The following is a 26861-nucleotide window of genomic DNA, read 5'->3' as shown; positions in this document are numbered from 1 at the left end:
GCTCATAACTTGGAGATTTCTCAGCAGAGTCCTAACACGTACAGTGTATACTCTGTGTTCTGAAGCCCTGAAGACCACTCCAGGGTGAGCACAGACCATCAAAAAGATTGATTTTTGGAGTGGTTTAGCATTTCCATTGATTATGAAAATGCAGGGGGGCTGCAAAAGCCAGAGTAGTCAACAATCAATTTTGCAATTCATTATTGGTTAATAAATAGAGTCCAGAGTGGAGTCAGGGGAAAGAGGAAGGAGGGTAGGGATCTGCCAGAAATGCAACCGAAATCAAGGATTGCCAAAAGCTTAATGCATGTACCTTACCAGGCACCTCCAATGTCAAATAACTTGAATTTTCAGTACAGGAGGCTCTCAAATGAAATTGACTGCTGTTTGGATCAGGTTGGAAACAAGGTGAAGAAAAGGCAACCATAGGACTCCAATATTTCCCCTATTAATTGCATGTTTCTCCCTCTAATGCCAGGTTGCGTCACCCATTAAAAAGTCCTGTTTGTTTTTGCAGGCATTTACAGAGACACAGAAAAAAAGATTGTTGTCATGGAAACAGCAGGTGCAGAAGCTCTTTCGGTCTTTCCCTCGGAAAACCCTTCTAGACATATCAGGATATCGACAGCAAAGAAAGTATGTTGGGATTTCAGTCTTTGTAATGCATGGTGGTTCCAGGACCTTACTGTCTGCATGGGTTCCAGGGTCAAGACTACACAGGGCATCATTCCTTATTTCTTAGAGTGTCCTCTGACAAGTTCAGACCACATTCTTTAAACAGGTGGGGTGGGGAAAAGGCTGTAGAGGGAAAGACTTCCCAGAGGAAGAGCTGAATGTGATCTTTGGCAATTCAATTTACATGGTCAAAATGATGTTATTAGTACAGATGGGCATGGAGTGGTGAGCGGGTACGATTTAATGAGTGCCAGCAAAACACTCGGTGGTTTATCCACAACAGGGGGCTCTGAAAGGACAAAAACAGGTTGTTCTCTCTGCACCTTAAGTGGTAGTGTAATTTTTTCTCCCTTCTTGCTGCAGACAAGCTAATTATAGTTGGTGGCAGGGTGAAGAGCCCAGTGCTCGTCTATTTTGGTCTGAGCTGCAATCTAAGAGTAGAGCAGAACCATTCTTGATTTTTCATAGCACTTCAGCATCTTGGATGCAGTTAAAAAAAGCCTTGTTGTACTTTACAACCCATTACTTTAATCTGGTTTTAAATTGAAGAATCCAGTTGCATATTAAAGGTGAATTATAGTGCCAATCTAGGGGAGGAATCATGGGGAGGGGTGGAGTGAACCATTGAACAATAACAGGGCGTCTTGGGGAGACAAGAGAATGATGGTGCCGACATGCTGGAAAATCAACATCCTTTTTTACTCTTTTCAACATGAGCATATAAATAATCATTTTTTCATTCGCACCTAGAAAGTTCTGAATTCATTTCTCAGTGCATATGTAGAAGTGTTGAGTGTGTTGTTGACTGTGTTGTTCAAATGTTTGGCATTTATTTGCATAAGTGTGCCTTGAAACATCACTGTTTCATAGTACCTCAGGGAGATAAGGCCAGTTGGAATTTGAGAAAAGTCTTCATTAAAAATTAATGTAAAAATTGAAGTGTTATCATATTCCAGCATATATAACACAGTTATTTATTAAACAAACATTTAGCATTTGCTCTGTGCCAAGTTAGGTATCCAAGCACTTAAGAATATTATTACATTTAATCCTTGCAACAAGCATATGAGGTAGAAGGGGCTATTATTAACCCCAGTTTACAGGGGAGTTGGGAGGCATCCAGGATTTGGACCAGACAGGCCAAGGCCAGCTCCAGAGTCGGTACTCTTAAGCGCTACGGATGCTGGGTCACTTTCCTGGTCTCCAGATGATGTGCAGAAAAGCCAGATAAAACAACACTCTGTAGCCAGCTCCTTGGTCCCAAGCCTCCCTGGAGGGTTGGGCTGGACCACCAGTGCACCTTGAGGATTCCTGGGGCCCAAATGAAAGGCCAGGCCTGCTCCTTAGCCTTCTCCCCTGGGGCTACCCCTGCCCTAGACTCTCCCTCTTCTTGTAAGGGCAGCAATACCCACTAAGAAAGAGGAAGATCCACACCCCTCTTGCAAACCAGGTCCTTGGGAGACAAGTTCCAAGAGAAAGAAAGAATTCAGAAGTTGAAGATAAAGATAGAGCTTTCAAGCTCTTTGCTCCTCCTCCCCAAAATGCCATCTGCTCGTCTGTCTGCCCTGTTTTGTCCTTGGTCCTAATCTGAGTGTCTGGTAACCTTGATTTCTCTAGAGTGTTATTAACCGATGCTTGAATTGGGTTAACTCAAGATTTGCCCGATTAGGCCTCCTTATATTGATTAGAGTGAATTCAATCATCGATTATGGATGTTCAATTGGAAGTTGCTAAATTTCGAATTGTGGTGCTAGAGAAGATTCTTGAGAGTCCCTTGGACAGCAAAGAGCTCAAACCAGTCAATCCTAAAGGAAATCAAACCTGAATATTCACTGGAAGAACTGTTGCTGAAGCTGAAGCTCCAATACTTTGGTCAGCTGGTGTGAAGAGCCGACTCATTGAAAAAGACCCTAATGCTGGGAAAGATTGAGAGCAGGAGGAGAAGGAGTCAACAGAGGATGAGATGGTTAGATGGCATAACTCAATGGACATGAGTTTGAGCAGGCTCTGGGATTTAGTGAAGGACAGGGAAGCCTCCCACGCTGCAGTTCATGGTTGCAAAGAGTCAGACATGACTGAGCAACTCAACAACAACAAAAGTTCTAGGAAATAATTTGTTTTCATAAATATTACCTCTGGGATCTTGTTAAGCTACTAATTTTCTTCAAAGACCTGTTTTTTCCCATAACACAGAGGTAACTGCAGCCCAGCCCTTCCTTGAACTATCACAAGTCCCAAATTAATTGGTTCTTATCAATGTTATTTTATCAGTCTTTTCATGCACTTCAAGGTAATGAAATCAGTTGGTTAGATTTAAGAAAGCAGAGAAAGATGCAGATGAGCAGAGTAAGAGAATGAGAAATGAAAACTTTTGTCACTGTGTTCTCTCCAAAGAAAGAATGATTATTTCATTAAGCCTAGTGATCTTAAGTGACTTAAGCTTTCACTCTGGTTACCAGCAGTGGCCACCCTCAAAAAGTCTGACTTTATAGTAATCAGCTTAGGACCCCACAGTGAGACCCACTGTCATTAGAAAGACATCCTAACCAAATTCTCACCTCCACCCAGTCTATCCCCAAAATATTAGCTCTACCAGCTCCATGAGTCCTAACTTTAGGAGTCCACGTTTTCTCCTGTGACTAAGTGTCCCATTACAGAAGCCTCTGCCTACATTATATTGCTTAAGAATATAGTCTTGCCTTCCTGGAAGCACAAATTATTTTAGCATCACTTGCTGACTGCTCTGTTTTGCATATGAAATAACTTTTAAAAAATCCAACCAAGAAGGAAAATGAGCAAAAAAGCTATCTGCACTAAATAAGGAAAAGTCTTAGCAGAATACTAAATCATCTACCAGGTGGCCAAAATTCTGACTCCAAAAACCAAAGGACTGGTTTTCGTAGTTAAAAAAACAAACAAACAAACAAAAACAAGAAAACAGCCACTTGATCTTTGTCCCCACCTGCCACCTGTCCATTCTCCAAAGGAGGTCTGTCCCATTGCATGAAATTATTTCTCCTCCTCCTGGCCCGAATTTCCTCTTTCAAACCAAACATTTTAAACCTTAGTAAAAGAAGGAAGGAAGCTGAGAAATCTGAGAAAGAACGAGATAAAGAGACTTAGAACCCATGAGTATCCTCCTCATCTCATGGGGATGAGCCTGGACTGGAATCTGGTCAGAAAAGCCTAGAAGTGGTAAAACACAGACCAAAAGTCAGTGCTTATCAGCTCACTATGGAATTCTCTTCCCCCTCACCCCTCACCAGGAAATTTAGGAATTCTGAGGAAGAAACCCTTTCTGCGATGAGCCATGCTGATGATTTAGTTGCTCCACCCCACCACACACATAACACTCTCTTTCTCAGGAAATAACAGATTTGCAGTGCCCCCCTCCCGCCTCATAGGGTTAAACTACGTCAGCCCTCTCTTCCTGGAGTCTCCTCACAGGCTTGGTAGGAACCTCCCCTGTGTGGCTGCGAAAGCAAGTCTGTTCCATCTTGTGGCCGTTGGAGGTAAAGCATTTCGACTGAGACATCAGTGAATGACTAAAGCTGACTCTCCTTGGAAAGAATGTGCTGGTTCCTGAAGCCCTGCTGGCGGCTGTGCACCCTCCCAGAACTTGAGGCCTGCCGGAGAGGACGAGTTCTTCGGCGCTGAGGTCACCGGACCAATGGGAGCGTGGTGTCTGAGCGTGAGGCCACGGGCCCCCAGCGTCCTCTCTGCGTGCACCCTAGAGAAGCATGGAACCTCCGGGTCTTTCTACAGGGAGGGCCCGAGGAGCAGGGAGCAGTGTCCTAGGTCCAGGGAGCTGGCAACCATCATCCTCTTCGTCCTCATATCCCTCCTGTGAATCTGGGAGTCAGAGCCCCAGACTTGGGGTCCGCTCTGCCATTTGGAGATCATGAGGGCAGAGACTGAGCCATTCTCTTGTTCACCCTGCCTTTACTGCCAGGAGCTGTGCCATCCAGGCCTGGGACCTGCGGGATTGATGAGGACAGATGCCATCTCTTGTCCCAGGGAGCTTACGTCCTAGTGGGGCCCAGAGGCCACTCCTCCCGAGTCTGCTGCTCAGACCGACAGCAGACAAACCAACCGTGGTGTGCTGGAAGAGGCCTGGGTCCTGGTGCAGCCACTTTCTTGCCATGTGGCTTCTGGATGGGCACATGAGTTCTCAGAGCCTGTGACACAGTGGAAAGAAGGCTGAAGCCCACACTGGTTAACTTTCTGGGCTCATATTCCAGCACTGCCCCCTAATGGCTGTGTGACCTTTGAGACATTATTAAGCTCTGTATTTTACTTCTCCAACTGTAAAAGGAGTGCCTACTTCATAGGGTTGTCGTGAGGATTGAAGAATCAATGTGAAAGTCCCAGGGCACTTGATATTAGCTCTCAGTTCTTAGCTATGATTTTAATCATAAAGCCTTGATCCTCCCCGTAGGCCTCATAATGGTCAAAGTGTGAGCAGACCCCAAGGAGGCATCCCGGGGGCTGGGAAGGGCTGGGGGTGACTGATGATCTCTGTTTTTCTCTATTGACTCTCACAGCCGTGGCTTTGGGCAATCCAACTCCCTCCCGACAACCAGCTCAGTGGGTGGCGGCATGGGCAGGCGGAATCCACGCCAGTACCAGATCCCCTCCCGGAATGTCCCTTCCGCCCGCCTTGGCCTCTTGGGCACCAGCGGATTCGTCAGCTCTACCCAGCGCAATACCGCAGCCAACCCCACCATCATGAAGCAAGGAAGACAGGTCTGCCCCGCCCCCGGGAGGAGGGTGGGCCAGCCAAGCTCAGGGCCTGAGGCTCAGGACATCCTCCCAAATTACCCGAAGGCGAAGGGAGAAGCCCAAAGGGACTAGGTTGAAGATAGTTGCCCCTGTGCTTCAGAGGTTTGTTTGCAGTTTCTCTGGGAGATAAAGCAAGGCCATGGCGGCACCTGGCATCATGGGGATTTGTTCCAAGACCACTGTAAACTTGGGGGCTCTGCACACAGGGGCCATTAGGAAGAAATGCGAGACCTATTTCTTCTTTGCCTTCATCCTCAACCTGCCCTAGCAGATCCCAGTGCCTTCCAGATTTGGCTTGCAGAGGAGCCTGAGCATCTAAGGAGCTTTCTTAGCATTTATATCTGAGGCAGATAACTCCTTTATGGTCCCAGCTGTGGTAGAAAACCCTACAGGGAAGGAAGGAGACTGAGAGAGGCTGTCAGTCAGTCAAGGCCACACTGCCCAGAGGTTCTCGCTGTGTGATTTAGAGCCAGCGTCAGCCCCCTGGCTCGTCGTCTCAGGAGTCCCTCCCCCGCACTCGCACCCTCTGCCTCCCACATGTAGCTCCTGCGTTGTGGGGCTCTGCGGGTGGGGGCTGGGATTAGAGGGACGCCAAGTGAGTCTGAGGTTCTGGGTTTGTCATGAGAAACTAAAGGATGACAGCTTGGTTTTAAAAAACAGGAAACCGTTCCTGGCAAGACAGGCAGGATTCACTCCCCCGGGGAAGCAGCCCAGGGTAGGAGAAAACCCCAGTCTTGACCATTGTGGGAAGCCACCAGATGGATCCAGGAGGAAACCACCGCTAGGACACCCGCGTAATAACAAACACACAAGCTGAGTTGTGCCAGCTCATTGCCAGCTGAGAGGTTCTTTTTTCCTCCTTCTCCCTTTGTAGTAAATTGTAAGAACCTCGAAGAGAAAATCAAATGAGAGCCCTGAAATAGTTTGTGCTCTTCGTTGCAGACATTTATAGAACTCCCCCCATTTCCTAGAAAAGTGATAGGAAAAGCAGAGACAACAGAAGGGATAAAGAGAGTTTTAGAGCCAGCGAGGGAGATCGGTGTCCAGATTAAGCTGAGGCTTAGAGAAGAGCCTGGGGCTGAGGGGTAGTGTTGAATAAAATGAATGGAATCTAAAGCCCCTCTCTCTAAATAAGCAGACAGATCGCGCTGGCCTAGGAGCCCTTTCCCAGAAGTTAGGAGAGAGTTCTCCCAGGGTATCTGCCTCCTGGATTCTGGCTGATGGCCCTGCTCTCATCCCTGCCCCCAGGTGTCTGGACTAATGGGTTCTGCTTCTGTGTTTTTCCCTAGAACCTCTGGTTCGCCAACCCCGGGGGCAGCAATAGCATGCCAAGCCGCACCCACAGCTCTGTCCAAAGGACCCGCTCACTGCCTGTGCACACTTCGCCACAGAATATGCTGATGTTCCAGCAGCCAGGTAGGGCCCAGCCCTCCATCCCTCGTTGTCCTGTCGGGGAGGCCGGGTCACCAAAATAGATGCCCCAGTGAACTCAAGCGGAAAGTGCTTAGCCTCGACTGCCACCTTGCATTCTTTTGAGCTTATAGAAGCCTTTCCTTTTTTAAACCATGCCTTGCCAGCATGAATAGCAGCCTATTGGCTGGGAGCCAGCACATGGAGCCCCAGAGTTGGTTGTGATCTGACACGGGGGTATTTTGGATCCTAGTCATATTTCTAGATTGATTAACCGAGAGACATCACTGGAGGGCTTCCAGGGGAAGTTGGGAGGGGTTCCATGTACAGTGTGTGTGTGTGTGTGTGTGTGTGTGTGTATGTGGTTGGTGTGTATGTACATAGGGGGATGAGTAGATAGACAGAGAAAGAGAAAACTCCATGGTGTTGATGCTGAGAGACCCACCCCTGGTTTGGGAGTGCTTTGCACACATGATTGCTGGTCCATCCATCTTCCCTTTACTTGGTTAAAGAGCAGCCTGGTGCGCCTCTTGTCAATTTCATCTTTGACCCTGCCTCCTCAAACAGAGTTGCCAGATTACATTCAGGTGCCTGCACCTTTCTCTGTGCAGATAGTTGACTTCTTACACTCCATGAGTAATACAAAGCCCCACAAGCGATTATTGCATGATTTGTGCTTGGAAGAAGATCCTCGCCCTTTCTGGTAGATGCACTCTGTACAATGTCTTACAGGAGTTTGAGGGGAAATGTCACTGTGACCTGGGCATGGAAGCTTCTTGGAGGTGAACTTCAGGGAGCAGAGGGTGAAGAGATGGAGAGAGGAGGGTGGAGTTGCAAGTAGAAGGAGCTAAGAGAGCCAAACTGCAAGGTTACCAAGTCCCACAACGAGTTCCGCAGTGGCTTGGTGGCGGGCTCAGGCTGAATGAAGTAGCAGTGTGTATCCCAAGGGAGCTGGAAAGGCTGCAGCTGATGGTGGGACCCTGAACCCAAGGCCAAAAAGCTTGGATTCCAGCTGCTCTCAGTGGGGAATTGATAAGAGCTTTTGAGCAGGGGGACAGGCCGGGATGAGCATAGAGGAATGAAGAGTGGGCAGGCTGGAGGGAAGGAGGTGAGGCCACCAAGGGGTGGGGAGGTGCCAGTGGCAGGAAGCCACCAAGGCTCAAGATAATGTCAGGAAAGAGAAGGACGTCGGCATGCTCCAGATACTGATTTAAAGTTGCTTCTTGACTTCTAGAACTCTACCTATTTGCACACCTTTGTTTTAAAGCTCCTTTTCTTCCTTTTGATACTTGATATTTTTCTTCCCAGGAAGAAAATACTTGATAGAATTTGGGGGCTGTGAAGGCCTGATCCCAGGTCATTTAGTCCCAGCCTCTGCTTTCATGTAGAATTATGTATAATTTACTCCCAGTAAAAGAGACTTTGGAGACAAAGTGAGACTCTGGAGACTCTGGTCCCACCATCAGCTGCAGCCTTTCCAGCTCCCTTGGGATACACACTGCTACTTCATTCAGCCTGAGCCCACCACCAAGCCACTGCGGAACTCGTTGTGGGACTTGGTATCCTTGCAGTTTGGCTCTCTTAGCTCCCTCTACTTGCAACTCCACTCTCCTCTTTCCATCTCTTCACCCTGTGCTTCCTGAAGTTCACCTCCAAGAAGCTTCCATGCCCACCCAGGTCACAAAATCTGAAGACATCTTGGGCACAAGATCTTTCACCTTGAATGAATAGCTCACCCGGACCTCACCCCCAGGACTGCAGCCCAGCTACCCTGGCATAACCAACCACTCTCCTCTAATCCTGACACATTTGTAGCCTTTTACATTCTTTCCTACCTTTTTTTCCCTCTTTGTGGCTCTCTTCCAAGTCCTCCATCATCCTGTTTGTCCCTCATCTTAATTGGGCAGACCAAGCCCACTGGGAAGAGATGGGCCATCTCTGGGAGAAGAACCATTTGGGTCTGTTGATACGAATCTTTCATTTGCACTTTGCTTCCCCTCTCTGTTACGCAGCAGTGCTGAACAGTTGGCTTATGCTCAGGTCAGCTATGACCCTAAGATCGTTTCCACCCTCTTCCCATGAAGCCTCTTGTTCCCTTAGTTAAAGAAGCAAACACTACGGAACGGCTTGTAAGAGAAAATGACTATCCCCCTGACCTCCCTTCCCAGCCCATAGTCCCACCTCCCAGAGGCAGCACTTAATTGATTTCAGTTTTCTTGGTAGTTCCTTGTAGGTGTCTCAATAATGGTGTTTACATGCTGCTGGACTCAGAGCTCTGGAACCCTTGGGTTATTGTTGTTGTTTTTATCAGCCTCTCCCCAAAGCATGACAAACCCACTTCCAGCAAGGCCCTGATGAACCACAGCATTTCTAGTAACCATGGCATGAGGACAGGGCTGCTGCATATTTCCTGATTGTAAATAAAAGTGGTGCAGCAATAAAGAACCTGCCTGCCAGTGCAAGAGACGCAGGAGACACGGCTTCAATCCCTGAGTCAGGAAGATCCCTTGAAGCAGGAAATGGCAACCCCGCTCCAGTATTCTTGCCTGGAAAATCCCATGGACAGAGGAGCCTGGTGAGCTACAGTTCATGGATTCAACTGAGCACAGCAACAGCGGCAGCAGCAGGAGCCACTCCTAAGTCCTGCCCAGCACCCTTGGCCCATGTGAGGTGGCTCTTCCTGAGACATGACAGCAAAGGGTGAGGCAGGGCACTGCCGTGAAAGGAAAGGAGGCTGCAGAAATTTCCCTCCTCCGTGGGCACAGAATGTTCCTCCTCAGCCTTTGCATCTAGGACCTGGCCGTCAGGGGCTGGGACTAGACCACAGGCATCATATCAGGAGGGCAGAAAGCTTCCGTCTGTACACAAGCAGTACTACTAGTGAATGCATGATGGATCAGAGATGTGTGACCAGCCCAGAATTACTGAGAAAACTGTGCTGCCTTCCAACGTACTAATTTCATCCTGGCCATTGGATGTCTTCACAGCACTCATTTTGAACCATCTGGGCAAATCTTAAAGACTACAGTGCATTCCAGGGAAGTTTTGATTCTGTGAACTTAATCCCATCAAGATGATGGAATGTCTCCAAAGAATAAAAAAAGGCTGGGGTCTGGAACCAGCCTCAATATTGTATGTCAACTCATGAGTCACCTTGCTTGAATCTTCAGGACGCTTCCTTCTTTCCTGGATCTGCGGAATCTGTGGACCCCTTGGAGGCCAGGGTAGAGGTGATTCTTCACTTCACTCTGCTGTGGACAGATTTGAAATGTTTCCCAGGACAGGCCAGGAGAGCCATCAATAATCATGGCCCCTTGCTGGCCTCTGGGATGAGTAAGAAAGATGAAGCTGGTCCCCCTCAGAGTGAGGGCTGATACTATCACTAGAAGGGTGACAAGCTCACAACCAACATGGTGCCTGGCCAAGAGGGGTCATGTTCCTCCCAGAGGCAGGGTGTTTTCCCAACTGGAAAAATAGTTTGGAAACTGCTCACAGAAATGACATCGTATCTTGGGAGCAGATCCTGCTGACCAGGGCTCTACCACTCTTGGGATCAGACAGTATCTCCGAGGAACTTGGGTGTGACACTAGGAGACCATGGAGGCTCTTCACCGCCTGGAGAGCCTGACAGGATGGGGCAGGGGGTCCAGAAGCTGAGGAGAAGCACCAGAAGGGTAGACTGAGCGGCCTCACCGAGCACCTCGTCCTTCCCCTGCTCAAAGCCACGTGCAGACGACCTTTGGCACTAGACTGCCCAGATGTGAGGCAGTGCCTTACATGGTGGCATTGCACGACGTGAGGTTACCTGCTCTCCATCACAAGCCTCCCTGTGCAGCAGCTCACGACTGAAATCCTGCCATTAGAATACCTGGGAGCACAGTGCACAGAGCTGTCATTATCCCTTTCCTTGTTAGTGTGAATGAGCTCCAGGTTCCTTCCAGAGAACTGCCTTTAGTGAGACCCGGGAAAGACAGAGATTCATCGCTATACTAGCTCCACAGAGGACAGAAGGCGCTGCCCCGCAGAGACAGAGGCCCGAACGGGGACCTGCCTGAAGCACCTGATCCACGCTGGCTCCTCCCCTTCCAGTGAGCCCGGCTCAGGGTGGGCAGATGATGGGCGGGGAGGCTGTCAGGTGCATCGCTGTCACCACCAAGACCCCATCGGGGTCCGTGCCCCCCACGTCTGACAGCCACATTCAGAAAGACCAATCAGGGTGAGATGAGGCAATAACATCTGGCACCATGTTCTCCTCGTCAGTTTTCATGAAAGCATGGGTCCTGGAGGATTTCCCCTGTGCTTAGTTCCACAGGTCTCTGAGTGAAGCCCCAGAGAAGCGCTGCATTCTCCACAGCAGACTCGGGATGCAGCTGGTACCCGTGTTTCTCCACCACCCGAGCAGGCGTGGGGTTCTCTTTTCCTTTCAGCATCTCTCTCTCCCTTTCTTCTTTGTTCCCACCTTGCCTTCATCTTCCTTACTCCTTTCATCACAGTCAGCCAGCTCCCACTTCTGTATTCTCTGTCCCTTCCTCGACAGACTGACTTTCTTGACTTCTCGACTTCCAGCAGTGCCGCTCCTCACTTAACCAGACTCGCAGCCCTCCTGGTTACTCGGCAGAGTGGCTCCAGCTGTAGTTGGCAAAGTGAGATTCTCAAGGTTTCTCCAAGAGTGCCCCAACCTGTTTCTTAAAGTCCTGAAGACACTGGCCTCTTTACCTCAGCCTCAGGGACTCAGAGAGCGCAGCAGAAGGGCATGTCCGGTGCCACAGTCGTGAACCTCAGCTGCCACGGCTGCTTCTGTCAAAGAGGAGCCATGTGGAGGTCCCCGGGGGACCTGCAGCAGCACCTTGCTCAGGTTGGGCGCTGCTTCCAGAGTCCTCTTGACCCTGGGCCTGAGCAGCAGTCCATGTTTTTATAGGACTTCTAAAAAGGCAAAGTTAAAAGTCCCCCTTCAGCCTCGACTCTGGGCATCCTAGAACTGGGGGTCCTCAAATACACACCCTAATGTGTACACAAATACACATCCTGGAATGGTCTGGTGGAGAGCGGAAGAATCTCTCATTCTCAGAGATGCCATCTGAGCTAAGGAAGCAGGCCTGCTAGGGCAATAACACAGAGGGCTCCGAGTCTGTTTGTCCTCCTGAAGACTCAGAACTACATCTGTCTGATCCCTTGCTGCTGTGGGGGCCAGGATAAACATGATGAGCCCCTAGGGTGAGCAGGAACCAAGACAAGAGTTGGCCTGTAGTTCATGTGGATCTGTGGGCAGGAGTTGCCCAGATACTTAGCCAGGGCTTTGAGAGTGCTGCCCACTAAGCCAATCATGGCTGAGGGCTTCCAGCCTGAGATAGAAGCTGCTTTTCATCCGGCTGGTCTCTCTCTGTCTCATATATGCGGGGAGGTGCCTCGGATCTGTTTTTATCAAGTACACAATTAAAAAGTCACACTTAGGAAACTCTGTTGTGCGAACATACAGGCTTCTCCCAAGACTTAGAATTTTTCAGAGCCACTTCCAAGATTGGTGGGGGTCATGACTCTGCCCATGTCCCCGAGGGAAGATCTGGAGGATTAAAAGCAAGCATGCCAACTTTTAACCTAAAAGAGCAGCTACGAAGGTTTGGAGATTCTGGAGCAGAGAGCCCCACATTTCTCAGCCCCTTGTTTTTGGAACACGCAATCCAAGGCTTGGAAAATGGCATTTTGCTGCGTGTTGGCAAGAAATCCTGCAGCTGAAACACTTCTCTCCAAATGTCGAGCATCTTTATTTATCCAAATCTCTCCACAGTGTTTGTTTAAAGGGGAGTGCTAGAGAGTAAACTTAATTTTACAATGAGCATATGGATGGCTATAATTGCTAAGGGTTTTTTTTTTTTAATCTATTTGCTAACTGGCTATATATATAATTGTGTTTCTATTTTATAGATTCACACCCTGAAGGCTGCTAATTTTTGCATGCATATGATTTTCACATGAATGGATGAAAATACTAAAATACTCTTCCCTGGATTGTCTAATTGCCCCAGCCCTACTCTGAGAGCAGGGGTGGGTGGGGCCAGGGAGACCCGTTCTCCATGGCTCCCAGCTTCCCTGGAAGCCCAGCCATCCTCTGTCTGCTCATGAATTGGCAGAGTTGTCTTTCAAACCCATGGATGCTGGAACTCGTGTCAGGAAGAACTCTATCTGCTCTCCAGTGTTCCTCATAGTGATCCATTTTGCCAACCTTCTCGTTGAGAATTTTAAATAACAGAAACAACATCTGCCTCTGAATTAGCTGGTAATGGGGAACATAGATCGCAGAGGAGACCTAAATGTATAGCTCATCCAGGAAAACAAATACTTTGGTTTAGCCATTGGTTTCAACTTCCTCTCCCACCAAACCACCAACCTCATTTTTCATTCCTTCTCCCGCTCTGGCCCCAAGCGCCCCCTAGTGGAGACTCTTAGAAGCCAGGAAGAGGCCTGCAGTCGGGGCCTCAGGATTCTTTCCCCACTTTACAGGCAGAAGAGCCTAGGCCCAAAGGAAGGGAAGAACTTCTCAGGGTCACACGGGAAGGCAGCAGCATGCTGACACTTTCCAGGCACTCAGAACACAGCCCACGGCGGGGGCTTTTCTGCCCTTCCCCATGGAATTTCACAATTTTGTCCGAGTTTCACAATAGCTGTCAGTTTCCTTCTATTTCTTGCTCCATCTTTTTCATCACTCAGTAGACATGTATGAGCTGTGCAGAAGGCCATGGCTGGGTATCGTGGGAGAGTCAGAGAAATCTGTGAGCATCATAATGACAATGGTGGAAGTGTCTGCAAGGTGCTTCCAAACTAGTCAAGGATGTTCAAGACCTCCGCAAGGTGGGGACGATGGGGGCAGTGCTGGTGATGAGCCCCAGCAGGACAGAGGAGGTACCCGGGCTGCCCCTCCCTCGGAGCAGGAGAGCCCAGAGCCTGGAGGGGTGAAGAGGGTCCAGACGATAGAGCTGGCTCTGTGGTTAGGATGCACAATATTGTCCTGGGCAGCGGAAACGCTTGCTTCAAAGTGCTTGGAGACCAAGAGCATTGACAAGCACTGGCAGACGTGTGGTGTGCGGGAGAACACTGGCTCTGGAGTCAGACCCCTGTGGGTTCCTGTCCCAGCCAGTGTCAGGCGGCTAGCCTTGATATGTCACTTAGCCTCTGGGAGGCCCACTTGAGAACTGGACACCCAGCAGAGTGTTGGACTCCGAAGAGGTTCCCACCAAGCTATGGTTTTCCTTTCCTGTGCTTCATAATGAAGCAGAAATGCACCAGGCCCAGTTCTGGGCACAGGGAGCTGAGCCAGGTCCCGCTCCAGTGAAGCAAACACTCAGCTGGGAGGAGGCCACAAATACACACATAATATGTCAGGTGTCGGTGACGGTGACGAAGAAAAAATGGAGCAAAAGGATGGGGTGGAAAAATTCTGTTCACTGCAATGAACAGAAAGTCCTTTCCAAGGAGACAGTAGAGCCAGAGACGTGACAACAGGCAGAGAGTGAGCTATGGGATCTTCAGGGGACCAGCATTCTGGGCAAAGGAAATAGCAGTGCAAAGGCCCTGGGGTAGAAGAGGGTCTGGGAGGAGGGAGTGAAGGAAGGGGATGCTGTATGAAGGCAGGGAGGTGACAAGGGCCAGGTCTGCAGGGCCTTGCAGGCTGTAGGAAGGGCTTGGCTTTTACCCCAGTGAGAAGCTGCTGGAGGGGTCTGAGCAGAGGCTGGCAGACTGTGACTGTGACAGCTATATTTAGCCACTGGTTTTCATCCAGCTGCAGTGGGCTCAGGGTGTCTAACAGACTGAGAGGTCAGTTGAACCCAAGTGCAGCACACTCTCCATGGCAATCTTGGCAGTTCCCCCAAGTCCATGCAGGGAGGCAGCCCTGGCGGTCCCCCCAAGTCCTTGCAGGGAGTCTCAGCAAACCCTCACCCTGAAGGTGGAGCCAGCGGCACTGTGCATACTTCCTCCTTGTTGTCAGAGCCCCTGTCACCAATGTAACCCTTTGTCCCCTGCAGAATTCCAGCTTCCGGTGACTGAACCTGACATCAACAACAGGCTGGAGTCCTTGTGCCTCAGTATGACCGAGCACGCCCTGGGAGGTGAGTGCGTCCTCCTGGCATGGCATGGCACACCTGGGAGAACCACTGGGCATGAGGATACAGGGCGGGGGAGGCAGGGGACAGGGGGAGAGAGGCCATGGGGGGCTGTTGGACCCTTGTCAAGCCACACCATCCACAGCACACGACGCCACGCGCAGCGAGCCCCAGCACCCTGCTCCTGCTCCTCCTCTGGGGGTGACTCAGGGCCCTGGAGAGCACGCTGTTCCTCTTTCCCCAGAGGCCCCACCCCCAGGGCACACTGGAGTCCCAGCCCCGTGGTTGTCCCAGCCAAATGCGGGCACTGGAGGAGTCAGGAACACAAGACGTGGCTTTTAGTGGAAACATCCCCCCACAGCATTGGATTCTTTCCTTCTCGGCACTAGATCCCCCAGTCTGGTCCAAGCATATCCCAACGTGCTCTAAAAATAGAATTTCTGAAACCAAAATCCCTGCCTGTTTTTATACCTCCCTGTTCCAAATGGCTTCCACGACGCCCAGGGCCCGGAGGCGTCCTTCTCGGTCTGACAGGGACAGTCTAGTTGGATGCGTCCATGCTGTGCGGGGCTGCAGCCCCAGAGGAGCTCCCAGAGGCGGCTGGGCCATCCTACCATGAGTTTGGCCTGCAGCCCTGCGTCATTACAGCAGCCTTGGAGGCCTTCAGTGCCCTCCTGGTACTAAACGGGTGCCTTTCTCTGGCTGGACTCGCTGCCAGCCCCGGGGCTGTTTGGCAGGCAGAGGAGAGATGTCCGCCCCTTCCTGCCAACCTCCGGGGAGGCTGTGAGTCACGGCAATCCAGAGAGGCCTCCTGTGACCCTTCCCGACAGCCCTCTCCAGGCTGGACTGCTCACCCACCCCCGAGATGGGCACACGAAGAGCCATGCCGTGTGCCAGCCGGCAGCGGTGCAGAGAAAGGCTGTCGTCGGCCACTGCTCCAGAGAGCTTTGTCCTCCTGACCAGGGGTGTTTAGACTTTTAGTCTCTGCAAACGCAGTCTTATCCTGAGACCAAATATGAGGCAGATAAATGCTCTGTGTGGAGCAGAGTACAGACTAGGACTGCACCCTCCTGATCTCACCTGTGCAAGACTCTCCGAAGCCCGGAGAGAGCCTCTGCTCAGAACCAGAAGGGAGCTAGCTGAAGGCCTCCCAGGGCTTCTGACCAGATGGATGGTGGGGTACACGGCTCCCTCTGTGACCCCTCCCTCCGGGGGTTCCAGGGAACCCCACTGGCAAGCACCACACTCTCCCTTGGCCATTCAGTTCAGATCCTAGAAGCTCTGCCGCCTCACTGGTTCACTCCTGGTACCTCTGGGGGAGGTGCCACCAGCTCCTGTTCTCCAGGTAACCAGGGAGACTGGTCAACATTCTGACAGCCCCTGAGGCGTGATGGGACACAACCCAGAGGTCCATCCGCAGATGAACATGGATGGACAAGATTCACCGTAGCCACACACAGGAGTGTCATTCAGCCTTGACGCATGAAGTGCTGTTCCATGGCTGAACCGGCACAGCGTTATGCTAATCGGTGAAAAAGCCAGATACAAAGGCCACACAGTGTATGATTCACTTTATGCAAAGTGTTCAGAGTAGGCAAACCTACAGAGACCGAAAGTAGATCAGTGGCTGCCAGGGTTTGGAGGGAGGTGGGAATGGAGAATGGCTGCTGACAGGTCCCAGATTTCTTTAGGGGGGTGACAAAAATATTCTGGAATTAGATGGTGGTGATGGTCGCACAGCACTCCTCAAAACCACTGAACTGTATGCTTGCAAAGGGTGAAATGTGTGGTAAGAAAATTATATCTCAATTTTGTCCTAAAGGGAAGGCCTCCAGACCTGAGACTTCAGGCCAAACTCAGCCCCATCGCAGGCACCCAAGTGCCCTCTCACCTGACACCTGACTGGGGCCGGCGTAGGGGGGACTCTGCTCAGTCCTACGTTGCCTGTGGGAGTCAGCAAGAACTGGCCACTCCCCCAGGGCTTGATAGAGCTCAAATAATTGGCACCTCAGAAGCTCTCATCAATCTGCTAAGTACTAACATCGTCATCATTAGGAGCAAGAATGCCAAATACTCCTTCTTAAAAGGAAGTTTTCATTGAAAAGACTGAATTTTTTAGCCTGTTCTTTTATTTTTACAGGGAACCTCTGTGAACTGGTTTTTGTTTTGTTTTGTTTTTGCTAATGTTTAATCTCCTAAGCCTTTTTATTGCTGTGTTTTTTTCTCAATAATCCTTTCTGGGGGGAGCCTTATAAGCAGTTTCCTGAGCAGTGGGTGCAAATTAGCTTCAGGATGGCCTGGTTAGGTGCAGCAGCAGTGTGCCTTCCTCCTCTGACAGCACCTTCCTGCCGGCCGACCCCTGCCAGGCGCCAGGGGAGATGACCTTGCTGGGGACAGAATTTCTGCCAGTGAATGAAGTCATCTTACAGGAGGACAGATGACTAGGGAGAGGAAAGCAGAGTAGTAAAATATGCTCCTCTGCGTGCATCTCATGGAAAGAGCAGAGAGGTGTCCAAGTTTCTGGGACACCACATCCCAGGATGGCTATTCTAAGGCTGTTGGGCCCATCCTTTCATGACGACATCTCTGCTCCCTGTCTCCTCCAATAACTGCTGCTCTCTCAGTGTGGGTCTAAGCTACTTTTCTCTGGCCTTCTCTACCCATCTCTTCTTTTCCCTGCCATGCTCCTCCGATAGAAGCTGTGAGGAAGCCTGGGGTGGGAGGGGGTTGCCTTTGCCATCTTGATTTGTGAGTCTTTAAGGCTTTCACCTGGCTCTATATGGCTTTCTTCCGACTGGTAGCCCCAGGTATTCAGGAGGACTCAGTGCCAGACCTGGCCATTCTCCTCCTCCCGCAGAGGGGTCATATGGGCAGGAATGTCCACGGCCTCAAAAACGAGGCTCCGTCAAGCAGAATGCAGTCCTTAGTGAATCAAACCATTAGGAGGAACGTCTGGTCCACCCTCTGATGTTCTGCGGTTCATACATCACCTGATCACCTTGTCATTCCTTCTCACCTTCTCTCCTCACTTCTTCTTAGGACTTAAAACCCCACTTACAGTGGGGGATATGGAGACATTGTACAAATCGGAAAAAGGCTCCACTTTCTCAAGACACTGTTCCATCTTTTGTTTGAAGTTCACCATAATGATTATAAAACCGATGATGACTGCATGTGAATGGTGCCCCTTTGAGTTGGGCAGTGCGTGACTTGCACCACTGTGAATGCTGAGTCTGCACTTAACCGATTGGTTGTTTCCCTGCAGTTGAATACCAACCATCACCCTTGGAGGGTGAGGTACAGGGATAGAACTCCATCAAAATGCAACTTGAGGCTGGATTAGTTGAGATTTCCTTGTTTCCAGATCTTTACTTTGACAACCATGAAAGGCTGGCATTAATGAGTGGATGAGTGAGGCCCAGCAAGATTGTGCACTGCCCTTCTACAGATGAGGGAGTGGCCTCTACACCCTTACCTCACCCACACACGTGTGTGCACACGTACACACACTCACTGTTCTCCCACTACTAGTTACCACTGCAGAGCCAGCACTCAAGAGGCTAAGAACTGATATGCACAGAAGGTGGGCGAGGTGGTTAGTGCACACCTGGGGACCTCTAGGATCGATCATCTGAAAGTACAGATGCTCACAGGGCCATCTGCTTCCCTTCTTTAAAATCTCTCAAAAAATCATATAGAACTTAATACACACACACACACACACACACAAAGTACAAGTAAAACTGGGGAAATCTGTGAGATGGGTAGATTACATCAACATCAGTATCTTGGTGGTAATATAATTTTGAAAAATGTTACCTTAGGGGCAAACCCAGAAACAGGGTGCTGTTTCTTGTGTGGACCTACAGTCATCTCATTAAAAATATGAATTAAAGAAACATTTCTCGTCCCAAGTCCCTGATAGCAAGATGCAATTCTGGCACCACCCATGAGGAAGTCAGAAGACCCTGCAGTGAGCTCAGGGCTCCTCCATATCACTTAGGTCCTGCAGTTTTCCCTGAACACTCAGCCGCACCCTCTCTACCTGAGCTCTGCCTGTTGCATATAGATGCACCTCTGCTAGACGGGGCTTATGATGCAGAGGTTTAGACCAGGACACGTCTACTGACATGTGGACATCAGCAAAACTAGGGAGGCATACTGCATCCCATCCTAGCTTTCAGTTAGTGGTCAACTGAACTTAATCATTTCTACCTGCTATGACTAATCCATGCCTCTTTCTGCTCACTGGAGAAACTCTAGCGTGGACCATTGTAGGGACCTCTTAACTGATCCTCCCGCCACCAGCCATGCCAGAGAAGCCATTCTAAAGTCAAATCTGGTTACTACTCTACCATTTATAAATCCCCAGCTGCCTATGTCCAAGCTCCTGTTCACAATACATGAGACTGTTACAGTCTGATTCTGAGGACCCTCCCATAGTCCCATATGAAAAGGAGTTGGGTAGCCATTGGCTCCCTCTGTGGCCTTGCTCACTCGTGGCCTCTCCTCTCTGCCAGGCATGCTCCCCACTTTATCCGTTCCGCTGATTCTCTATAACCAGACATGACATATACCAGGTGGCCTCAGCACTCTCATATATCCATTGGATCTTTCAGTTGCGGGTGCAAAAAAAATCTCACCAGTGTCTCTACCTTAGATTAGATTATTGAGACAGAGAACCTGGATCGATCTGGATCAGTTTGGGTCAGACAGATCCCCCTGGTCTGCTCAGTTGTGATGGGTCAGAATTACCTCCACCTCAGGCCAGATCTTTCTCTGTGAAGCCACTCTTGATCTCCAAGGGCCACTTAAACACTCCTTCCTCCGTGTTCCTGCTGTGTCTGGTACATACTCCATCAGAGCCCCTATCCCTCATATGTCTCTGTCAATTTACATGTCTGTGTCCCATCCAGGATATATATACTTGGACTAAAGGGTGAAGATTAGGTCTTTCCAGCTTGGTTCCCAGGCTCTGTATTGCTCCTGGCAAAAATAGCTATTTTGAGTGGGTGGGTGTGTGAAGAATGAGCGAATGGACAGGTGGATGAATTTAACCCTTATCTGTCCTCAGAGACTGGGAGGTCCAACATGCATGATGCTGGAGTTGGGCAGGAACGGAATTGCTTTGCTCACCTGTGGCCATTGTGTCCTCCTTTCTCTCCCAGACGGGGTTGACCGGACCTCCACAATCTAGAAGCTGAAGATGAGAGTGACCGCGCTGGCCGTGAAATCGACTGCTGCGGGTCCAGTGTTAGCCATCTTCAGGGTTGCACAGAATCCTCCAAGATCCTTTGCAGCCTTTTTTTCCCCCTGGTCCCTCTCCCATTTTGATTTTGTGAGAGCGTAGGTCGTCCTTGTAAACATATCAGTAGACCTGGGATTGGTTATTTTGTCATTTGTTTCTGTCATGGGATGGCGTGGTGTGGGGCATGGGGAGGGGTCTCTAAGGGAAACATAGGACTGGGAGGAGGTGGAGGGAATGCAAGTGGCTTCCTGGATGGAAATGGGGGTTTCAGGGGGAGGACACCGCTCGGAAGGAGATGAGAGATGCGGGAGGGAGGAAGACGCCCCTGTCTTGGGAGCCTTCTCAGAAGCCTACCTTCGAAGCCAGACCCCAGGAGGAAGGCATGGATGCCCGCGACCAAAACGCGAGTGACGGCGGCTCGCTCTTTTATGTCTCCTCTGATTGGATTCCCTGAGGCCCCTGCTTGAAATCCAGCCGCAAGAAGTCCACATGGCAACTGGGGCAGTAAGGAAGAAATCCGCTCCAACAAAATTTCAGATAAACTTTGATTTGTGTATTGTTTACATAACAATTTTAAAGGGTACATAATGTGTAAAGAGTTGGGATAGAACTTTTCTTCATAGTATGGTTTTTGTAAAGGATTTGTTGATAGGGATTCATTTTTTTCCTCTATTTTTATAATAGCAGCAGGGTTGTCTTTTTAAATGGCTGCCAAGCTCTGCTTCTCGGGAAGAAGGATGCGGTCACGTAGGCCTGAGTGGTGTCTCCCACCTGTGGGTGGGAGGAGCGTGTAGGTGGAGTTGAGGATGTGGTTGGAGGGAGCCGAACGCCGGGGGAGGGCGCCACCATGTGATCTGTTACGGGATTGCGCGCAGTCACCTGGAGAGTCGAAAAGAAAATCTTGCTGCCCTTTCTGTGATGAATTTGCTTCTCACCCAGAGACACCTCTTTCTCCCCACCCTACCAGAGGGTTTCATCCTATCGCTCCTGGCCACACACACACACACACACACACACACACACAGAGGTGGGTACAAGTTCCACTGGAGGAGAAAAGGCAAGGATGGATATTTTTTCCTGGCAGGAGGCCTTAATATCCAGATGATAAGCTCAAAATACCACTTACGGGGGATTGCTCGCAGGAAGCCGAGCCTAGCCCCCCTAGATTCGATCACCCACCGCTGAGGAAAAGGAGGAGAGGAGCAAGGTCCAGCAACAGTGTATAAATGGTCAGTCAGCAAGTGGCAGAGAGAGCCGCGGGGAGACGTTGCAGGTGAGCCGGGGAAGGTGATGTGGGAAAGGTCGACTTCATGATGGACATGAAGGTTCTATTACAGACATCAGGGAGTTGCTGTGTTGTGGGCTGATTTATCTACCTACACGGAAGGGAGACAGAACTACTCCTTGCATGGTGAGAGATTAACAAACTATGCAACCACAAAGTAATAGCTCTATTTCTTAAGGGCAAGAAAGACATGTTTCGGAATTTGATGCAATGGAGGGTATTAGAGAAAATCCATGAGGAGCTGTGCTCTGCGCTGGAAAATTGGGTTGTGTAAATGATGGTGTGCCAGCTCGGCCAGAGGCGAGATCAGGGAGATGATAGGAGGCCTGTTTACTGAATGGGTGAGTCTGGTACCGTTTTTTTGTTTGTTTGTTTGTTTTAGCAGAGTCAGAGTTGAAATTTAAGAGATCAGACCATGAAAATCACTGCATTTGCTTAGAGTTATTTTTAAAAAAATAAGTTAATAAAGTAAATACACATTTACAAGGCCTTAATGAAATCCAAACAGCTTTCTTCTACCTTCCAGATTAAAAATGTACACCCAACCCAACCTTGGATGTTGTGAGGCTTGTGAAATCCTTTTAAGGTCTAAAATGTGGGAACATCTTAGCCACAGAGAGCCTTTAGTGAGCAAAGGCTTGAATCCACAACATCCAGCATTGCATTAGGAAAAAAAGAGATCTCCTTGGGTGACGACTATGTTCTAACGATACAAATTCATGTGCAGAAAGAGGCGGCAATGTGTAGTTGATTTTTTTTTTTTTTTAACCAAGTGCCATTAACATTCATCCTCCACATCCCTTTTCTAAGCAAACTTAGGGTTACTTGGGGAATGTGTTGGGATGGACGATCATGTGTGAGCCGGGAAGAACAGGTCAAAGATGTTGAAGGCCAAAGGCAAGACCAGACGGTTTGCGAAGGTGATTTTGGATGCTGAGAATGTTAATAGAAGAAGAAGCAGGGGTATTAACACATCTCATGGAGAAGTGAGAAAGCATTCAAATCTGCTGCAAAACACATGTATCCATAAAGACTTGGGTTGTTCAGAAAACAGATTGTGAACACAATCACATTAGCATGAATCCTTTAAAAGGAAGAAGACCTTAAAGCATTTGCAAATCTGAATTTCTATTTATTCCTTCACTGAATATAGAAACAATGGTTATCTGATTATTAGAGATATTATTTTGGATATGTTACTTATTAACTTGCTATGGCTGGTAACCATGATAAAGTCTGTTATTAATAACAACATAATTCTTTTTTTAAAAGAAAAGCTTATTTTTCATTGACTGTGTATAGATTTATCTACTTAGTTGTGTTTTGCTCTTAGTGTTTTAATTTTTTTAAGTTGAGTGTTCTGATAAATTTTAGGAGCCTGTCCCCACCTTGTTTTGAGTCCTGTGTTGACTGCAGGTATACAGCTCAATCTAAAAATCCTAAAGCAAAAGAACTTTATTTATAAAAAAAAAAATCAAATGGTTGCATGCATAAGGCTGTGAAGTCAGATATTTAGTAATAAAGCGGCAGTGCCTTTTTTTGTATTTACCCATTGACCCCCAAATGCAACTGTTTTATATTAAGTAAATAGTAAACATTAAAAATCTCAGAGTAAAATCTATTTCACTACATGGGTTTTTTTCTCCCCTCGTTCTGATTTAAGCAGTGTGTAGCTGACATCTCTACACTGTCCCAGGGACAGTGGTATTCTGCGATATTGTTATCATGTATGATGTTTTATTGGTGCTTTTTATTCATAGTGGTTTCTTACCAGAAACAGTAGGAAGACACACATGAGTTGTGTACAAGAAATGAAACATTGCTGCTGATATGTTTTGTTTTGTTTTCCACATGCTTTTTGAGTTTCACTTTGTTAAACCAAGGGCCAGCAAGCAAAATAGATGCTGCTGGGTCTGCCTGCAGAGGGCGGCTGTCTGCACCAAGCTCTCCAATCCTGTGTACTAACAGTCCGTTTCTGGTACTCAGGAGTAGAGCTACAGCTGGGCCCCCTCTCCCATTCCTTTGAAGAGACACTGAGGGAAACAAGGTTTTCTTTTGAGGTGTCGTCGGCTGCCTTTTGCGGAATGGGAGCTTCTCTGGGTCTTCTGTTCTTCTGCCCCTCTCTCAGCTACTGCCAGTGTAGATGTTCACTCCCCCGGAACTGGGATCTTCCCAAGAGCCTGGGCTGGGGGCTGAGCCGGGTTGAAGATGTAGGTGCACAACCAGAAGGGCAGTGAGAGGGGAGAGGCAGCCCCCATCACATTGGTCCTCTGGAAATGTCTTGGCAGGCGGCCCCAACCCTGGTGCAGGAACGCAGCCTAACCAAGGCATTCGGGTGTGCCTAATACAAGAAGGCCCTGTGGAGGGGAAATTTGCACATAGGGCTGTGATAACACTAATGTTGATTTTTTTTTGTTTGTTTTACAAGTCATCAGAGATGTTTGCAAAGTGAGTTTTATTATTTTTTTTTTGTAATTCCTTTATCTTTACTTAAAGGTGAATGTGTATTCCTCTGGGAGGAATAGGAAGAAAACAGGAATGTTAATAATGTCAAACAGAAGACTTCCTCCCTTATTAATATATAACCCTCATGTATTTATGCCTAATGTAAGCTGACTTTTAAAAAGCTTTCTTTTGTTGCATGCCCCGTGCAGGCATCCCTATTGTACATGCATGCCTTTCGTCCTGTTTTCCTGTATAAAGTTAGTGAACAAAGAACTATTTTTGCCTAGTTCATGTTGCCAAGCAATGCATATTTTTTAAATTTGTCATATATGGAAATAGCATGTTTGTTACATGTAAAAGCTTTACTGATATACAGATATACTAATGTTTGAAGATGCTGTTCTTTGCAAGTGTACAGTTTTCAAATGTTGTTACCAGTGAAACACCCTTGTGGTTTAAACTTGCTACAATGTATTTATTACTCATTTCCTCCCATGTAACTAAGAATCATGGCTATATTTCATATCAATGTTATATTGAAAGTGAAGGGAAATGATTAATACAAGGTTTTGTAACACTGGTGTGTGTCTTTTTTTTCCTTTTTGTCAATACAATTGATTATAAAATAAGAACTGAATAAGCCAGCCAGGAAGAATAAGCCTGAAATCCTGTAAACTATTCCTACCTGACCATTCTGTGAAAGCTGTATCTTCCAACTATGAGCTACATTTTGTTTTGTTTTTTAACAAAAAGGTAGGGAAAGAGGTGTTAAACATTTATGCAGCTTAATCTGTGCCCAGAGTAACCAAAAAATGTATCACCTGTCTTAGGGGTGTGTTTCTAAATAAAAACTCAAACCTTGCAGGTGGTATTCTTTATAGCTTGCTCTCCACCCTCAATGCCTTTGAAATCACATTTTACCCCTTAACCACAGCATAAACAATAGCTTCCTTGGAGACCTGAGGTTTTTAACTACACGTGGCTTGAATCTCATTTTAATCCTTCCAGTATGATGTATATTAATATAAGTTCTAAATAATGAGTCAGTTAAGCATATGGTTGGAAAGACAAACCTGGGTTTGAATTCTGGCTCCAGCAAAGTGAGTTTTATTTTTTTATAATTCCTCTCAGTTCAATTCAGTCAGTCAGTCGTGTCCAACTCTGCAACCCCATGGATTGCAGCACCCTAGGCTTCCCTGTCCCTCACCAACTCCTGGAGCTTGCTCAAACTCATGTCCATTGAGTTGGTGATGCCATCCAACCATCTCATCCTCTGTCATCCCCTTCTCCTTCTCCTTCAGTCTTTGCCAGCATCAGGGTCCTCTGTCTTTACTTAAAAGTGAACGTGTATGGGACCTTCCCTGGTGGTCCAGTGGTTAAGACTGAGCTTCCAATGCATGGGGCCCAGTTTTGATCCCTGCTCAGGCAACTAGATCCCACATGCTGCAACTAAGACCTTGCACAGCCAAATAAATAAGTAAAAAAAAAAAAGTGAATGTGTATTCCTCTGGGAGGAATAGGAAGAAAACAGGAATGTTAATAATGTCAAACAGAAGACTTCCTCCCTTACTAATATATAACCCACATGTATTTATATATATTCTCTGGCTGTGTGATCTTGAGCAAGCTACTTAACGTCTCTGAGCCTTGGGTTTGGAACCACGATACTCAAGGTTTATGTAGTTAGAAACCTAGTCCTAAAGAAAAAGGTAAAGACAAAAGAAAACATAGGATTACAGACGTTATTACCACCAAAACCTAAGCAACCACAGCTTCACATTATGACAATGACCACCCGGTGACTCCCTTTTCACCAGGCTCAAGCTGCTCAAGAGAGTGGAAAAATCCAAAATGATCCCTGGAAATGTGAGAAATGCCTTGTAGCTGAGATGTTCAATGAAATTCCTCCCAAAGTTAAATTCCGATAACCCAAATGAGCTGTATCTCAGGGTGTGACTCAGGGTACTCTGAAGGGGAAAGGATAGCGTACAAGAGAAAAGCTGAGCCTCGCTTGTGAAATACGTGGAATGAAGGGAGATATGAGAGTTGTGAGACTGGAGGAACCATAAAGGGCTCAGCACAGTATGCGAAACGGGTGGGTTAGCAGTTTTTATCGGTAAAGCTGTAGCTCTTTGTTAGTGGTCTTTGTAAGGGAATCCTGGAGAAACGGTTACTTAAATAGTAAAGTTTTCAGGGCTCCCCTAACAGCCCCTCCCAAGAAGACATTTAATTGCATTTATATTAAAGGGGTATTTATTAAATAGGTGTTCCTATGTAGGGGGTTGGCTTGGAAGGGGCTGCAGTGTGTTTAAGCCAGGAATCCAGAAGGAGCACAGATAGGTACAGTCCGCTCACACTCCCCATGCTAATGAGAGCTCAGTAAGGGGAGTGCAAGAAGGATCCAGGCTTCTGTCAAAGTACCTTGGTCTGGTCCCTTGAACAGACACTGCATCTATCTGTGGCCCTGACTCCTGATCAGCCCAAGAACCTCTTGTCCCCAGAGGCTGAGGGGAGGGCCTGGGGGTATGGAGAAGCCCATCTATAACCAGAACCTAACCCTTCTCTGGGAAGCTGAGCGGTCAGCGTAACCCGCCCTTCCCCACCCCGCCGGCTGTCCAGGCCCCCTTCCCAGCTGCCACGCTGCCACGTGGAAGCCGGGCACCCATCCCACAGACACCCTTCCGCTCACATTTTCTATCTTCCACTCACACAGCTCACAAAATTTGAAAACAATCCTTCCCCTGGGTATCTCTGCCCCTGGATCCTCGCTTTACCACTCTAGGATGGCCTCGCTCAGTGTTTCTCAAACCACCTGTGAATTTTAGCTGTCAGAGGTGGCTGTTTATTTCCAACCCAGAGTCCAATTCTTTTTCAAAATTTGAGAAAAATAAAAGAAAAAAATTACAATCCCCCTTGCTCC

The 26861-nt window shown here is 48.3% G+C and overlaps 1 protein-coding gene across 5 annotated transcripts in view; it reads left to right on the top strand.

Annotated features, from left to right (window-relative positions):
* SAMD4A (sterile alpha motif domain containing 4A) overlaps window positions 1-24803 on the top strand; it is a 226840-nt gene extending 202037 nt beyond the window's left edge. For all 5 annotated transcript variants that reach the window (XM_070377809.1, XM_070377807.1, XM_070377808.1 and 2 more), the window contains 5 exons: window positions 518-636; window positions 5220-5421; window positions 6747-6873; window positions 14886-14969; window positions 20132-24803. In XM_070377809.1, the coding sequence (XP_070233910.1) occupies window positions 518-636; window positions 5220-5421; window positions 6747-6873; window positions 14886-14969; window positions 20132-20160 (561 nt within the window). In that variant the 3' untranslated portion in view covers window positions 20161-24803. The remainder of the gene's footprint in view (window positions 1-517; window positions 637-5219; window positions 5422-6746; window positions 6874-14885; window positions 14970-20131) is intronic.
* Window positions 24804-26861: the final 2058 nt, after the last annotated feature.

Source organism: Bos mutus, chromosome 10 (genome assembly GCF_027580195.1).
Source record: "Bos mutus isolate GX-2022 chromosome 10, NWIPB_WYAK_1.1, whole genome shotgun sequence".
In the NCBI taxonomy this organism is placed as follows: Eukaryota; Metazoa; Chordata; class Mammalia; order Artiodactyla; family Bovidae; genus Bos; species Bos mutus.
The sequence above is the reverse complement of the archived record's forward strand: the minus strand, read 5'-3'. Positions and strand labels throughout refer to the sequence as shown.